Source organism: Eriocheir sinensis, chromosome 4 (genome assembly GCF_024679095.1).
Source record: "Eriocheir sinensis breed Jianghai 21 chromosome 4, ASM2467909v1, whole genome shotgun sequence".
In the NCBI taxonomy this organism is placed as follows: domain Eukaryota; kingdom Metazoa; phylum Arthropoda; class Malacostraca; order Decapoda; family Varunidae; genus Eriocheir; species Eriocheir sinensis.
Window position 1 is genome coordinate 20,031,000 of NC_066512.1, and position 15,289 is coordinate 20,046,288.

The window sequence follows — 15,289 nt, forward strand, 5'->3', positions numbered from 1 at the left end:
GAGGATGTTTTTCACCCAAGACGAATGATTTTATAAGCACATTTTTGTCATGTATGTGGCCCTGCAGGAAATATACATATATATTTTTTATAAACTTTGGATGCCCTCTCCGGCCAAGAGCTAGACGGCAAGGCACTGCTATATCAGAAGCAGCCGTGTCCGCCTCCAAAGAGGAGCATGATCCTGGAAGCCCCGCAGCTCAAAGTTGGCGCCGTGCTGGAAGCCGCCGGTGCGGCACTCTTCACCAAGGGACTGTGTGGCTCCACGCCCAGGAGGAAAGGTTGTAAGATCCACAATTATATAAGAATACATCAATATAAAATAGTTCTTATTTTTTGGCTATAAATCCAAGCGATACAAGAACATTTGTTGCATAACTTTGATATTGACTATTCGTATTTTGTACCATTAATGGGAATTTACTTCAAAGGGAGCTTATATGATATGTATCAGCAGCACAAATAAAATGTACTTCATTGACTTTTGTAATAACTGTGCCGTTTAGGCTCCAATAGACACTAATAGGACAAGAGTAAATAAGTAAGCAAGCCGCAAGTCGAGGCCGCGGGTCCGGACGCAGGCTTGGGGCGCCGAGTGTTGTGTTGTGTGTGTTGTGTTGTGTGGCCAGCGCTGTGTTGTGGTGAGTGTTGTGTTCTGTGTGTGTGTGTGTGAGTGGGTGTTGTGGTGGCCAGGGTTGTGTTGTGGCCCAGCGCTGTGACGTGTGCTGGGTGCCTGAGGGTTGTGTTATCTGTGTTGTGTCGGCCTGAGTGTTGCGCTGGGTCTCTTGTGTTCCAGCGCTGAGACAGACATCCAGCAGACACCGGGGCACCAGACTGACAGCCAGCCTGAGACAAACCAGCTTGGGCGGTACAGGCACTGCCCCCCCCGCCACGGCCACCACCCGCCTGAGGACCGGACACACCCGCCTGAGGACCGGACACACCCGCCTGAGGACCGGACACACCCGCCTCAACGCCCACCTACACAGACTGAGCATCGTCCAGGCCCCATGGTGCCCCACACACCGAACACTTCCTGCTGCACTGCTCAAGACTCCACTCCCTCCGCACCAATATCTTAGCAATAACGACAGTCACAAGTGGTCTGTAAAGGCCGTGGTCCCATAGCCTAACCAGCCCCCTAAAACACTGAAGAAGCTGTGAGTGTTGTGTTACGTTGCTGCAGGGCCCGTCTCAGGTGTTGCCCAGCCCTCCTGGTGCCCTGTGGCCAGAGGCAGGACACATCTGTAGGAGTCTGTGCTGTGGGGGGCAGGGCTGCCTCACCTGTGAAGGCTGTGGGTGGTGGACATCGCTAGGTAGTGGAAGCAAAGTGTTGTCATCATGTTCCTGGGGCTGGCAGCAAGGTGACCCTCCCCCCCCTCACTCACTAGTCACTGTCTTGCACACAGGCCACTATTACCAAGGTGACCCTCCCCTCACGCACTCGTTACTGTCTTGGGTTAATATTGACGAGAGGGCAGCCACCTCTTGTGAAGTTAATACCTACAATATATTATGGGGGGCAAAGACCCCCATTAGATAGGTTAGTTTAAATTTATTCAGCATGCAACGTGGGGTGGTGGAAATACGCATCGCGAGATGAGATGGGGTGGCAGCAGGAGTGGTCCACTATTCGGCCAGTGGTAATGGGTGGGAGTGAGGCGGTGGTGGATGCACAACGAGCATTGTAAAGTCAACCATTTAGTGATTCCCAGTAAAAAATACTATCCATAATAAAAAGCATCTTTTTTGTCCAGAAATAAGCAGTTTCTCCAAATTAGTAGGCTACCCTCTCGTCAATAATTCCCCTGACTTGCACCCAGGCCACTACCATCAAAGTGACTAAAACTCTCGTACACAATCTAGTCACTATCACACAAACTACTATTACCAAGGTGTCTAACTCTCCCTCACACACTGTCTTGCACCTAAGCTACTATAATCAAGGTGACTCTCCCTCACGCTCTGTACACAATCATGCACCTAAGCTGCTATTGCCGACATGCACGTATCATCCTTAAGGTTTAATCTCAGTTTGTGACTGATTGTTCTTCACTTTTCGGTATTGCTCTACAATGACACCCAACGAACTCACTCCAGTAATTGACACTTGTGTTCTAATGGATTTTAATGCACTAGTCGTCACACTGATTACCATTTCAGTTTACTTGTCTCTAAGCTTTAACAACTAGTAATTTGTCAGTGATAGAATACTGTATGTATAATATTTTGATAATCCATGCTTTTCCTCAGATTACTGATACTGACACTAACATGATTACATCACTTAAAGACAACACTAACACATTAGTAACCAGCCCACAACACAAAGCACAAATACTCAACACACAGTTCCAATCGATATACACACAAGAACACAACCTGGCACCAAACATGCCACACAGTCCCTTCCCCCCGATAGCTCCCCTTTACATTACGACTAACAGAGTACAGAAATTACTGGAAGGACTTGACACACTCTTTCAAGAGGAGGGTATCAGGACACCTCTCCTCCCAAAACTGACCTATCTTTCGGCCACCTCTTTGGATTCTTTTTAGGAGCAGTGAGTAGCGGTTTTTTTTTTTTTATGTTTTGCTTTTTTTTTTGTGTGTTGCCTTGAACTCTCTCTTAAAAAAAAAAAAATAACCAAATCCACTGGCCCCAACAACATTCCTGCCTTCATCCTTAAAGCCTTTGTCCCTATCCTTCAGGCCATATTCTCCCAATCCCTATCATCTACCTCATTACCCTCTGACTGTCTTTTGGCAAATATTAATCCTTTATTTAAGACAGGTGACCGGACTGACCGAGCCACTAACATCACTAACATTGATTCCATGTAAAATTTTCCAACACATATTTAATACACAAATACATAATGAATCGCCTCGACACAAACAACATCCTTACTGACTCACAACATGGCTTTCGACCTAAACGCTCATGTGAATCGCAACTCATTATTACATGTCATGACATTACGAGGCTACTTGACCGACATGACATTACCTAAACAAGTTGACACTATTGTTTTAGATTTTGCCATAGTCTTTGACAAAGTCCTGCACAAAAGACTGACATTAAAATTGAAATACGTACTACTGTATTTCAGGACCTATTTTTCACTGGATCACTGCATTTGTTACGAACAGGACTCAACGTGTTCTTCTTGACGAATCTTCATCTGACACTGTCCCTGTTTCTTCAGGTGTCCCACAAGGCACCGTTCTAGGCCCCCTTCTTTTCCTCCTGTACATTAATGATCTTCCACTGTCAATGCCTAACTCTTCCACTAGACTATTTGCCGACAATAGTTTACTGTTTAGAGCAGTAAAGACTACTGACGACTGCAGACTGCTACAAAAAGACTTGGACGCCCTCCAGCGGTGGGAGTGCACCTGGCAGATGCACTTCCGACCAGACAAATGCAAACTAATAAGATTCACCAGAGCGCACAACCCTATCTATCACACCTACACTCTTCATAATTGAGATTTATAATCAGTTTACACACACAAGTACCTTGGTATCCATCTCTCAACTAACTTGAAATTCAACACTCACATAGACCACATCAGTGCCACAGCCAACAGAATACTGGGGTTCCTGAGGAGGAATTTACATAACTGCACACCTGACATTAAACACATAGCTTATGACACACTTGTAAGACCAACACTTGAATACTGCTCCACGGTGTGGGATCCTTACACACACAGAAACATTGATAGGTTAGAACAAATCAACACTAAGGCGGCTAGGTTCATTACAAACAATTACACTCGAATGCCTGGCATCACGACACGGATCAAACAACAAATAAACATGAAACCTCTTCACATACGCAGACAAGCACACAGACTTACACTTATGTACAAGATCACAAACACTCACATTTACATTGACCTACATACATACTTACACAATGCAAACAGTCAGCGTACTCGTAACACACACATCCATAAATACCAAACATATCACACTAACACTGACGCATACAAGCACTCATACTTTCCCCGCACCATATGTGACTGGAACAGCCTCCCTCATCAGATTTTAGACTGTGGAACAATAGACTCATTCAGAAAACAAATACGTACACACTCACTTGTCACCACAACACACCAACACTAACAATTACACTTGATTCACTTCCCTCCCCTGCACACCCAGCTTCCCTGTCCACCTAACAGCCAACACAAATATGCGTGTTATGCACCTGATGGGTGCCCTGCGCATTAATATCCAGATCCACATAAATGCGTATTTAACTCTGTCACCTTATAATGCTAAGTACACCTTCATATGATTAAACAGATGAAATACATGCCATTTAACTACATATATGAAGGCATGCAACTATAATATGAAGGCATGAAATTAATCTAAGCAAACATAACATAACCTTGCCAGCGTAGTTGATGTGTATTGGACAGTCAGGGTGGTGGCTGCGGTCCAGGGTGCATTGACTAGGTTTGGTTAGGTTAGGTTAGTTTCTAACCATGTGGGCCTAAATATCATGGTAAAAGGACATGTTTTGCTCTTTAACTATGATATGAAGACCTATTTAGTATTTTGAAGTGGCAGAGCTGAGACACACATTTACATTATCCTTAATAACCCCTAATTCCCATGAATAAGGGGGACAGGTGAATAATCATTCTGCGTTATTTTCTCCTCTATCCGTAAAACTATGTTTAATGTCTTTCATGTTTATATTTCCGGGTATAATTGTACCTGGACCAGGGTTACAAAGGGTGGGAAAGTTTCCATAAAAATAGAAACTTTCCCAGGAAAGTTTTAGAGAATTTTCATGGCCCAAAAATTTGGATAATTTGGGGGAATTTTCAAATTTTTCACACATGTATTTGTATTAATAAACAAACCAATTTTGGTTAATATTACTATTAATTGAACATTTTGAGCAACAAAAATTGTATTTCCAATAAGTTAGGTTAAATTTAAGGAACTTTCAAACACATAACATCCAGACACCTATACCATAAATTAACAAAGAAAACCTTCATTGTGATATATAGAAAGTCTCATTTAGTAAGGAAGAATAGATGATTTTTCTGAGTCAAGATGTATGGTAACTTCTTGTGATTTTTGTTAAGTTAGGTTAAGTTTAGGGCATCTTCAAACACATAATAGGTGCCAGCTTATGGCACAAAATAATAAAGAATGACCTCACTCAGTCAGTAAGAAAACATAGGTGATTTTTCTGAATAAAGACGTATGGTAACTTTTTGCGATTTTGTTAGGTTAGGTTAAGTTTGGGGTATCTTCAAACACATGATACCCAGCAACTTATGGTATAAATTAACAAAGAATGACCTCACTTTGTTGTATAGATAGTCTCATTAGTAAGGAAGCCTACATGAATTTTCGGAGTCAAGACCTATAGTAATTGTTTAGGATTTTGTTAGGTTAGGTTAAGTTTACGATATCTTCAAACACATGATAGCCAGCACCTTAAGTTATAAATTAACAAAGAATGACCTCACTTTCTTGTGTAGAAAGTCTCATTAGTAAGGAAGCATATACAAGTTTTTTGAGTCAAGACCTATAGTAACCGTTTGGGGTTTTGTTAGGTTAGGTTAAGGTTAAGTTTAAGGCATCTTTGGACCGATGATAGCCTGCCCCTTAAGGTAGGCTATAAATCGACAAAGAATGACCTCACTTTGTTGAGTAGAAAGTCTCATTAGTTTAGTCCTATAAACTGGTAGAGTAGTGACTGGCAACTATAGTGGGAGTAAAACTCACAGTTTGAGTTTAAAGGCAACTGAGGGGAAAGCCTGGGAGGGGTTGGCCTAGTCCACCCACTCTTCCCTCCTGCTTTACCCATTTCTGGCTGGGGTGGGCCAATGCATGGGGACGGCAGCAGGGTGGAGGTTGAGGGGGGGGATGCTGTGAAAACAAACCGCTGCTCTACCTGCAGTACGATATTTGAAATGTCAACTCATTACTTAACCAAGTTTTACTAATAGTATTGGCCTGGTCATAAGTAAAAGTCACACACACGTCGTAACTCGAGGAATACCTGTATCTACTTCCCCCACCCAAAAATCCTGTATTGCCACAGATCCCCAAGTTTGTAGGGAATATGAAAGGAAATAAGAAGAAAATGGGTGTTCTTCTACAGATACACTGTATATACCATGTCTGCAGTAAATGCTTTTGAGTTTGCCAAACATTCCATAGGTAAACATTCCATCATCTTTTAGAGACAAACCCAGCAGTGTGCAGAGATCACATTCATTTTATGCTTGCTCATTTTGTCTTATAAAAAAAAAATATATATATATATATATATATATATATATATATATATATATATATATATATATATATATATATATATATATATATATATATATATATATATATATATATATATATATATATATATATATATATATATATATATATATATATATATATATATATATATATATATATATATATATATATATATATATATATATATATATATATATATATATATATATATATATATATATATATATATATATATTTTTTTTTAGCATGTGGTTGACCACCTTGCAGTGCTTCTGTGATGAACATATAACTGCCCTTCTATTTGATAAATTTTTGTTCTGTTTTCCAGTTACTCATTCCAGATATAATGTAATAAAGACAACCTGAAAACACAAGCATTTACAGTTTTTTAGAGATACGTAAATAGATGTTTTATAAAGAGATAAAGGCGCAATGTTTTTCCCACCATTACCAGCTAATTACTACGTCCTCTTCCACAGGTCAGTTTGCCTGAAGCTGCCAGAGCCTTTTGGAATACACTCCATAGCCAGACTTTGAGATGAGTGTAAGTTTCATTAATCTTTTGTGAATGGTGAAGTTATTTGTAGATGATTAGTTGATTTCTTTGCATATTACGAGAGGATAAGGATTACAGAATGAATGGCATCACATTACATTTTTCAGTGCCACATTTCCAAGAGTTATATACAGAATATTCTAAACCAAACTTCAAATTAGTTCTTGAATTGGCTATACATCTTACTAAACTCAAAGTTTGATTAGGGGTCATGGTAAATAGTCATGCCATTCCCATGATGGTTAATGAGGAAACTAGTTAAAGGGGAATGAATGTAATTAGAAACAAATATTGTGCATTGCAGCAGGAAGTGGAAAGCATCTTGTTAGTACTAAGTTCATAAAGTAGTATAGTAAATTCTCGCCTTAACAGAACTCTGTAACAAATTTCGACAAACAAACTTTTTGGGCCAGTCCTGTATATCCAGGGATTTACCAAACAAGCTCAGCAAGTAAGGGCTTCAGTTCGGTGGTGTGCTGGTCAAACACGTGCACGCACACTGGTCGGTGGCGGTGGAAGCAAAGCCAACCGGGTGGTGTGCCTCTAGTCAGTCTAACTTTGTCCTCCCAACTGTAAACATCTCTGCTCTCATCCCTGCGAGCCTCATCTTTCATCTAATGTAGCAAACAAACTTCGTCATATATGAAAATGGTTGGAAATAACAAAGTTTCAATGCATTTAAAGAACAAAGTTTGTTATATGTGAAAAGTTCAGATCCCTGTGATATATCATCACACCCTTCCCCTTAATTGTTTTGTCATAGCAAGGGTTTGCTGTATTCATGAATATGGTGGGTATGTAAAATTGAAGACAGTATGGGGAGTGGAATATTTGCACAATGGCAATGCCATAATGTATGTATGAAATAGTTCCAGGGTGCTGTTGCAGCTGCAAAGCTACAATACAGCAAGTCAGTTTTGGCAGAGTAAAATTACTATTAAAGTAGTAACAGGCCTACATTTATATTTGAAGAAGTAACCCAACCCTCCCTCACCCTTAAGTTCAGCTTGGTGATGAACATCATCATTGTGAAATCAGTGGGGGGGACACCAGCCATCATCATTGTTTATCCTTTAGTTTTCCATCAAAGAACAGTTTTAATTTTGAATACATTGTGTTTTGATAGTGCCAACTAGTAGTGTTTGATGTTTTACTTGTTTTTTTAGTGTTTCAATTTATATTTTTATTTATATATATATATTTTTTTTTTTTCTGCCAGACAGCCTATATATAGTTATTCTACATTCTAAGGTCAAATTTAGGGATTGATTTATTGCATAAATGTCCATTCTGTTAGTAATGTTTTTAAAATATTTTCAGCAACACAACTTTCGGAAGAAGGTTGCAGAAACATGTCGGTTTTGGAGGGAAGGCAAATGCCAGAAGAGGGAGTACCAATGCAATTTTGTCCATGGGTTCATCTGTCCCAACGATGGGAGGTGTTGGAAAGAGCATTGCAACAAGGTTCACTTACAGAAGAAGATCATGCCACCGAGGGACTATTTTCCCAAGGCACACATGGTGAGTCAATGCCCCTATTATTTAGTCGTAGAAGTCAGACTAAAAATGCCCACTAATGTTCCATTAAAATGAGAAGGGAAAAGAGTTCCAAAAGCATGAAATGGAATTCATTTCCAGAGGATTCCTGATACTCTGTTTTTTTTAAATCTTTGCATCGTAGGAGAGTAAAAAGACAGTGGAAGCTAAGCTGTGCCAGAGTGTGCCAGTGAAAGGAAGTAAGTTACTAAGATACTGGTCAACTTTTGCATCAGTAAGATGGCCTGCATAGTGCATGAGAGTGAGTAAATAGCCTTGAGAAGCATGTTATAAGAGGGGAGAACAATAAGTTAACTACTTCTAAAAGGAGGTAAGAATGAATTATCAGCCATGACTCATCTGCTGTAAACAAAAGTGTTTAAACTTTACTATCACTTATCTTTTTAGCTGACATTCTTAAAAATCCTATATGGATCAACATGAATATGAAGGAATTAATTAGGTTTTTAGTGTGATGGTTTAGAGGCCTACTAAGGCTACTGTGGCATACCACTTGACTCATTCCCACACTGGCCTCTTTCGCTTGGCGTCAAAGCCGACAATTAAAACTACTGGTTATAAAGGCGAAAATATCACACATCACAAACACTACTTTAAGCCACAGTGTGAGAACTATTGAGTTTGTCGGTGACTCGGTCACGACCAAGGATGAGACAGCAACACAATGCACCAGGCATCATCTGTGACTACCAAATGATGTACACACAGCATTAAGGGGCACCAAAAGTATACAGTGCACCATTGTACAAGAGCCAAACTGCAGGAATAGTCATATGCAGACTAATGCAGTGACCTATCTTGATACCATTCAACTCTGCACTGACCTTTGGGTCCAGAACCACTGACAACGCAAGATGCATTACAGGTAAAACAATGTACATTGAACTATCCTTATTCTCTGTTATTCTTGATTGCAGTCAAGTCACCCTTAACTTAGAAGTTTTCATGCTCTGAAGCTTAAAGTGATATATGTACTATATTCGGTTCAGAGTGTGAAGTGTGCATTATTGCGCAACGGCAACCTGCAACCACACAGTGTGTCCGATTTCGTGGATACTGTATGCTACCCTATGCACAGTAAACAGTCGTGTGTCAATAATCTGCAGGCAGCAATAACAAATACCGTCAATTATAGTTGATTATGAGTTGAAAAATATTAGTAATGTTGCAAATAGCTGTTTTGTTAATTTACAAGATCACTGATTATGATTATTAAACAGCCTTGAAGCTGTCCGCCACTGAGAAAAAATTAGCAGGCTTTATATTAATAAAACAGCTATTTACTACATTACTAATATTTTTTTAACTCATAATCGACTATAATTGACAGTATTTGTTATTGCTGGCTGCACATATTGACACTGATGACCGTTTACTATGCGTAGGCTTGCATACAGTATCCACGAAATCGGACATGGCTGCAGGTTGCTGTTGCACGATAATGCACACTTCAGACTCAGGTGAACCAACTATAATGTGTTATATTTTCAACTCTATAAGCAGTAGTTGTAAGGGTTGTGTTTGATGGGTTTGATGTGTTCATGGAAGAGAGTGAGTTAGCCACAAGAGGTCAAAGTGGAGACATATATGCCACAGTAATCTCCATGCCTTGGAACATTCATTACACCAAACACCTCATTGACTCTTTTAAGGTGAGTCTTTATTACAATTGCTATTACTTCAGTTAAAAAAAAGCAGTGATGAGGGCTTCATATGAGAAAATTGGATGAAGTTCCTGGGGTGGCAGCTCCAAGGGTACCCTGATACATGTATCCTTGGCTGTGAACAGGGTGCAAGACTGACGACTACGTCACCAAGACAGTAAACAAACACTATCCATGATGTGCCCAGAAGCTTTCTTCCAACAAAAAATCTGTTACTTTAAAGAATCCCAATATTATCATAGAAACTTGTATCTATTCTAACTTTCCATTATTGTGGAAAGCTTTATTTTGGAAGCCATTATTGGCAAGATCCTGATATATATATATATATATATATATATATATATATATATATATATATATATATATATATATATATATATATATATATATATATATATATATATATATATATCTATATATATATATATATATATATATATATATAGATATATATATATATATATATATATATATATTTCATCCAGTTCATACTGCTAGAATCATCAACCAAATAATATTTTTCAATATTGTCTACATAGTTTTTAAAACTTGAAGTCACTAATACAGTAAAGTCTTTTAATCTGGAATTCTGGGGGTCACGGACCCTCCGGATTAGCAGATTTACTGTATTACCATCAGGGGACTACAACATGTTTAACACACTATTCACAGACATTTACCAGACTCAGACTGGCAATCACCAGTATGCAGTAGCTCCACAGACTTTTACCACACTTTGTATATCTGATTTAGGGATCACATCTAAGAGATTAACTACAAGTTATTTGAAGACTTGCAAAACACATCAACAAATGACACACTGTCAGCAGTTGTCATGAAGTGTACGCCATTTTATGATATTTTTCTATTTCTCAGATTTTTCTTGATGCTGCTGAAAAAAACTAAAAATGACCCTGGACTGAAAATTCCAAACCACTGGGATTTCCAAAGTATTGGATGCTGGATTATCAGATAATTAATGTACATAACTTTTACACTAATTATATTTCTGCAGAAAGACTTATACCAGTGTTGTATATAATGTCTCATGATAGATTATTCTTCACCAGAATTACCAGAGGCCCGGACCTCGGCAGAGATTCCGAAGGAGTCACAGCCGAAGCCTGAGTCCACAGAGGCATCGGAAAGTGCCTCAGCGTGGGCGTTCCCCTCTTCGTCGGAGGAGCAGAAGCCGCAGCCCCACATACCACACCAGAGTGTACAGTCCCTACCAACGTCGCAGCAGGAGCCCGAGTCCCTATCGAGGTGGGAGAAGAAGCCGCAGCAGAACCCCAAGTCCCATACGGGGTGTGAGAAGAAGCCGCAGCAGAAGTCTGAGTCCTATGCGAGGTGCGAGAAGAAGCCGCAGCAGGAGCTGGAGTCCCTCACGAGGTGTGCGGAAAAGCCGCAGCAGGAGCCTGAGTCCTTTGCGAAGTATACGAAGAAGCCGCAGCAGAAGCCAGAGTCCCTTACGAGGTCCGAGAAGAGGCGCTAGCCCCCTGCGTCGCCGCACTCGGAGCAGGAGCAGAAGTGGATCTTGGCGGCGCAGCAGAAGTCGTAGTGCTTCTCGGCCAAGGAGCAGAAACCGCAGCCAAGGCAAAATAATCTCCAGAAGTCCAAGTCCCATCCGATCCAGAAGCAAAAGTCGAGGTATAGGCAAGCTATACAGTAGGAGTCCTTCACCAAAGCCAAAAAGGAGGAGTCGCAGTAGCACCAGTAACAGCAGCAGTGGGAGCAGCCAAAGTAACAAAAGAAGCCCAAGCAGAACATTTTCCCATAGTCACACTGAAAACAGTACTCCATCCTCACTGAAAGACAAGAATCTTAAACCTGTTCAAACCAAAAGCAATAATCCAGTTCCCGAAATAACAGATGGTGGTGGAAGTACCCCTCAAAGAAATAGCAGTAATGCAGGTCGAAGGATGCAGTTAGATCTGGAAAATTTATATGATAATTTAGAATGCGAGACAAGCCAAAAATCTGCAGCATCAGAGACACTGGACAAAGAGGCTGCAGAAAAAGAAGCCATATCTAAATTACAGGCGCAATTTGCAAAAGATTTTATGAACCCTGAAACTCAAAAGTTAATGGAAAAAGTTTTGTCATTAACCAAAGAAAACACTATTAATTCCCTTCAGCCAGAGGAAAGCAAATCCAAAAAGGAGTTCTTCTTGGATGAAGTTGGAGATGACATAGAACTTGACCTGGAAGAAGTTGGAGAGGAAGTAGATGACATATTTACCAAGTCACTGAATCGTTCAGTGGATGAATCCAATGAAGATTCTTTTGATAAGGGCAGCAATAGAAATATTGGACTTCAAATTGGCAGTAATCCATCCCCACCAAAATCCAGACCAGTTTCAAAACCAGAAAAGTCTTCTGATTTTGATGAGACAGATTTTCATTCTGACTGGGACCTAAAGACTGCCCTGGAAACAGCCTCAAAGAGTCTGAAAAAGCCACGCCCAATGCCGCCGCCAAACCAGCAAGCTGAGGGGAGCAAGACTGGCAGCACCTCTCTGTGGACTCCAGCCCTGATTCGCAATCAACCACCAGGCTCCAAAACCAGAGTTGGGTATCTACCGCAGGACAGTGACTGGGAGGTGGACACACCTTATGTTGGAAGGTAAGTGGTTCTCAATTTGCTAATATACAGGGAAACCAGAGACAAAGAGGGGAAAAGAATTATAAGATATGTTGATCCCATTTATTTGTGATATTTTTTTCTAGGGCTGACATGTATATAAGCAGTAAAAATAAGGGTCTTTGTTTTGGGATTTCTGGTTTTTTATATTATCATAAGCATATAGCAATATCTATAGCCCCATTTCCTTATAACTCATGATGCATAGTAGCTTGTCTCAAGTAATCTTGTACTTTACAGAAAGGGCAAAGGTGAAATGCAGAGGCCAGCTGCACAATCAAAGACAGTTAAAAATGAACAACAGGCTTGTGATGTATCTCCAGCAGCACCTTTTGTTGTTCCTGAGGCAGAACCTCTTAACACACACAGAGGTTCTTATAAACCAGTCGAGATGACACAGGAAAAGAAAGAGAAGTTTGCTCATCAAAAGGATGCACTTTTTCCAAGTGCTCAGTCTGCTGTCTCAAATATTCCAACACAAGTTTCAAATGTCTTCAATCAACCTGGAGTCACATCGACGGGTATGATGCCACCTGGTGCTGCTGACTTTATGAGAGATGGAACCAAAGAAAGGGAATCATACTATTCCCCTAAAGAACATGCAACAGCTCCTCCAAAAGTTGCAGAGGACCAAACTCCAAGTAAGTCATCAGAAAGTCCTAAAAGATATCGCAAACGTCACAAAGAGAAGAAACCAAAGCGGAAAAAAGACTCCTCCGATGATGATAGTGATTCAAGTGAGTCTGATGATAGCAATGAGGATAAAAAATTACCTCAGGAAAAAGAAAAAGATACGGATGAGCTTGAAGTGCTTCTGTTTAAGAAAGAAAGCCTTATGAAGCGAGTGAAGCTGCTGATGGAGCAGAAAGCCATGATGAGCAGCCAAAGGGAAGACATCATAAAAAATCACAAGGGAAGCAAAACAAATCTTGCAAGTATATTAAAAGAAAACTCTTTTCTTATAAAAGAAATTGGAAAGCAAATTGGTAATATTGGTAATATTGTAAAATCTATTAACCATGACATAGAAGTTAAAAGAGGTAACTTAAAGCAGACATCATCAGCACCAAAAGGTAGATCAGAGAGTCCTCATGTGTCAAGAGAAACACACAAAGCAAGGTACTCTGCTGAAAAGGAAAAACTTGGAAAAAAACTGCTGAAGCCCATTGAAAGACAAGAAACTTGGAGTAGGGACAGCGACTCTAGGTCACCTAAAGGGGGGCTCAGGCGCAAAAGGTCAGAATCCCCAAGTCCAAGCATGTCCAGAGAAGGACCAAAACCTGCACCTCCGGAGAGGAAGCAAAGTGCCTCTCCTCCAAGGAAGCGTCCGGTCAAGAGTACTCTTGAAGGCAGTAAGAAGCCAGCTGGTCACCAACCATCCCAATATGCAGCTTCTAAGAATACTGAGCAAGTACACTATGCACCCCATGAGGCACAGAGGACGTACATTCGGTACATGGACCAGGGCATGCACTGGTGTAAACTTTGTAGTTTGTTCTGTGAAACGGCTCTAGAGTATGTGGACCATCTGATGACAGAGTCACATTTGGGAAGAGTTAAGGTAAGTTTACCTTTGTTTGTTCTTTCTCAGTTTGTCTCAATAAATCTTGGAAAGTTTCAGAATATGAACATGAAGTAGAAAAATCACTCATTGAGTATACATAACATCATCAGAGAAGATATTCACCACTCCAACCCAACCTTACTGTATTGTATACTATACTTTTTCTCATTATCGATATACACCTCTACTGTATGTCACTCCAGTCACCAGTACAATGAAGCAATTGGCCTCAGTGGTAGCCACACATGCTCCTGAGCAGGAGATGCTAACAATCTCTGGGTGCAATCAGGCCACTTTGGGAATCTGACCCTGACAATGTATTGCCTGTCAGACGTATTTTTTGCCACAAATGTCTTGCAAATAGAAAGGAGCAGTGTTGTATTCTTATTTAACAAGAATCTATGAGTGTAAAAGAATTCATCATTTATGAAAGAGTAGCAGGAATCATTATATCAAATGGAATGAAAGATGCAAACCTAAAACACGTCCGGCTTATGCACCATCAACATGTTAATATGAGTAGCAAAGAAGCATAAAACAGTTTTCAATAGTTATGAGACACTTTAATGGCAAAGTAGGGGCCAAAATTGTTGGTGAGGCAGCAAGTGACCATTCTGAGACAGATACAAGAAAGAAAAGAGTTCACCTTGTTGAATTTACAGAAACAGACTTAGTCATCAACACATTTTCCAAGAAATAGGTAAATAGGAAATAGCAAATAGGAAAGGGACCTGGAAAAGCCATAATGGAAAGATAATGAATGAAACTGACTCTATGCTTAGTGGAAATCCAGGCATAGTAAGGGATGGGATAGTGCTAAATAAACTTGGCAATCACTGATTCAGTCAGTCAATCAGTAGTCACAGAAGCTGAGGGGCACATAACCTTGCTCACCCTATGATGTCAAGGCCGGGGTTTCTTCCTGGCAAATCTCCATGTAGGCAAGGGCAAGGAGAAGGACAGCCCTTCCTCACTGCCACATTCTGGGAAAAAAGCTA

The 15,289-nt window shown here is 40.3% G+C and overlaps 1 protein-coding gene across 4 annotated transcripts in view; it reads left to right on the forward strand.

The window, feature by feature from the left end:
- Nucleotides 1–535: 535 nt before the first annotated feature.
- Nucleotides 536–15,289, forward strand: part of LOC127009671 (uncharacterized) — a 24,969-nt gene continuing 10,215 nt past the window's right edge. The window contains exons 1-6 of one of the 4 annotated variants that reach the window (XM_050882987.1): nt 546–640; nt 796–1,159; nt 6,783–6,847; nt 8,180–8,380; nt 11,154–12,709; nt 12,968–14,288. In XM_050882987.1, coding sequence (XP_050738944.1) covers nt 6,842–6,847; nt 8,180–8,380; nt 11,154–12,709; nt 12,968–14,288 — 3,084 coding nt within the window. In that variant the 5' untranslated portion in view covers nt 546–640; nt 796–1,159; nt 6,783–6,841. Of the gene's footprint in view, nt 641–795; nt 1,160–1,220; nt 1,424–6,782; nt 6,848–8,179; nt 8,381–11,153; nt 12,710–12,967; nt 14,289–15,289 lie in introns of those variants that run through there. The other 3 variants (XM_050882957.1, XM_050882966.1, XM_050882977.1) reach the window with 3 other exon arrangements.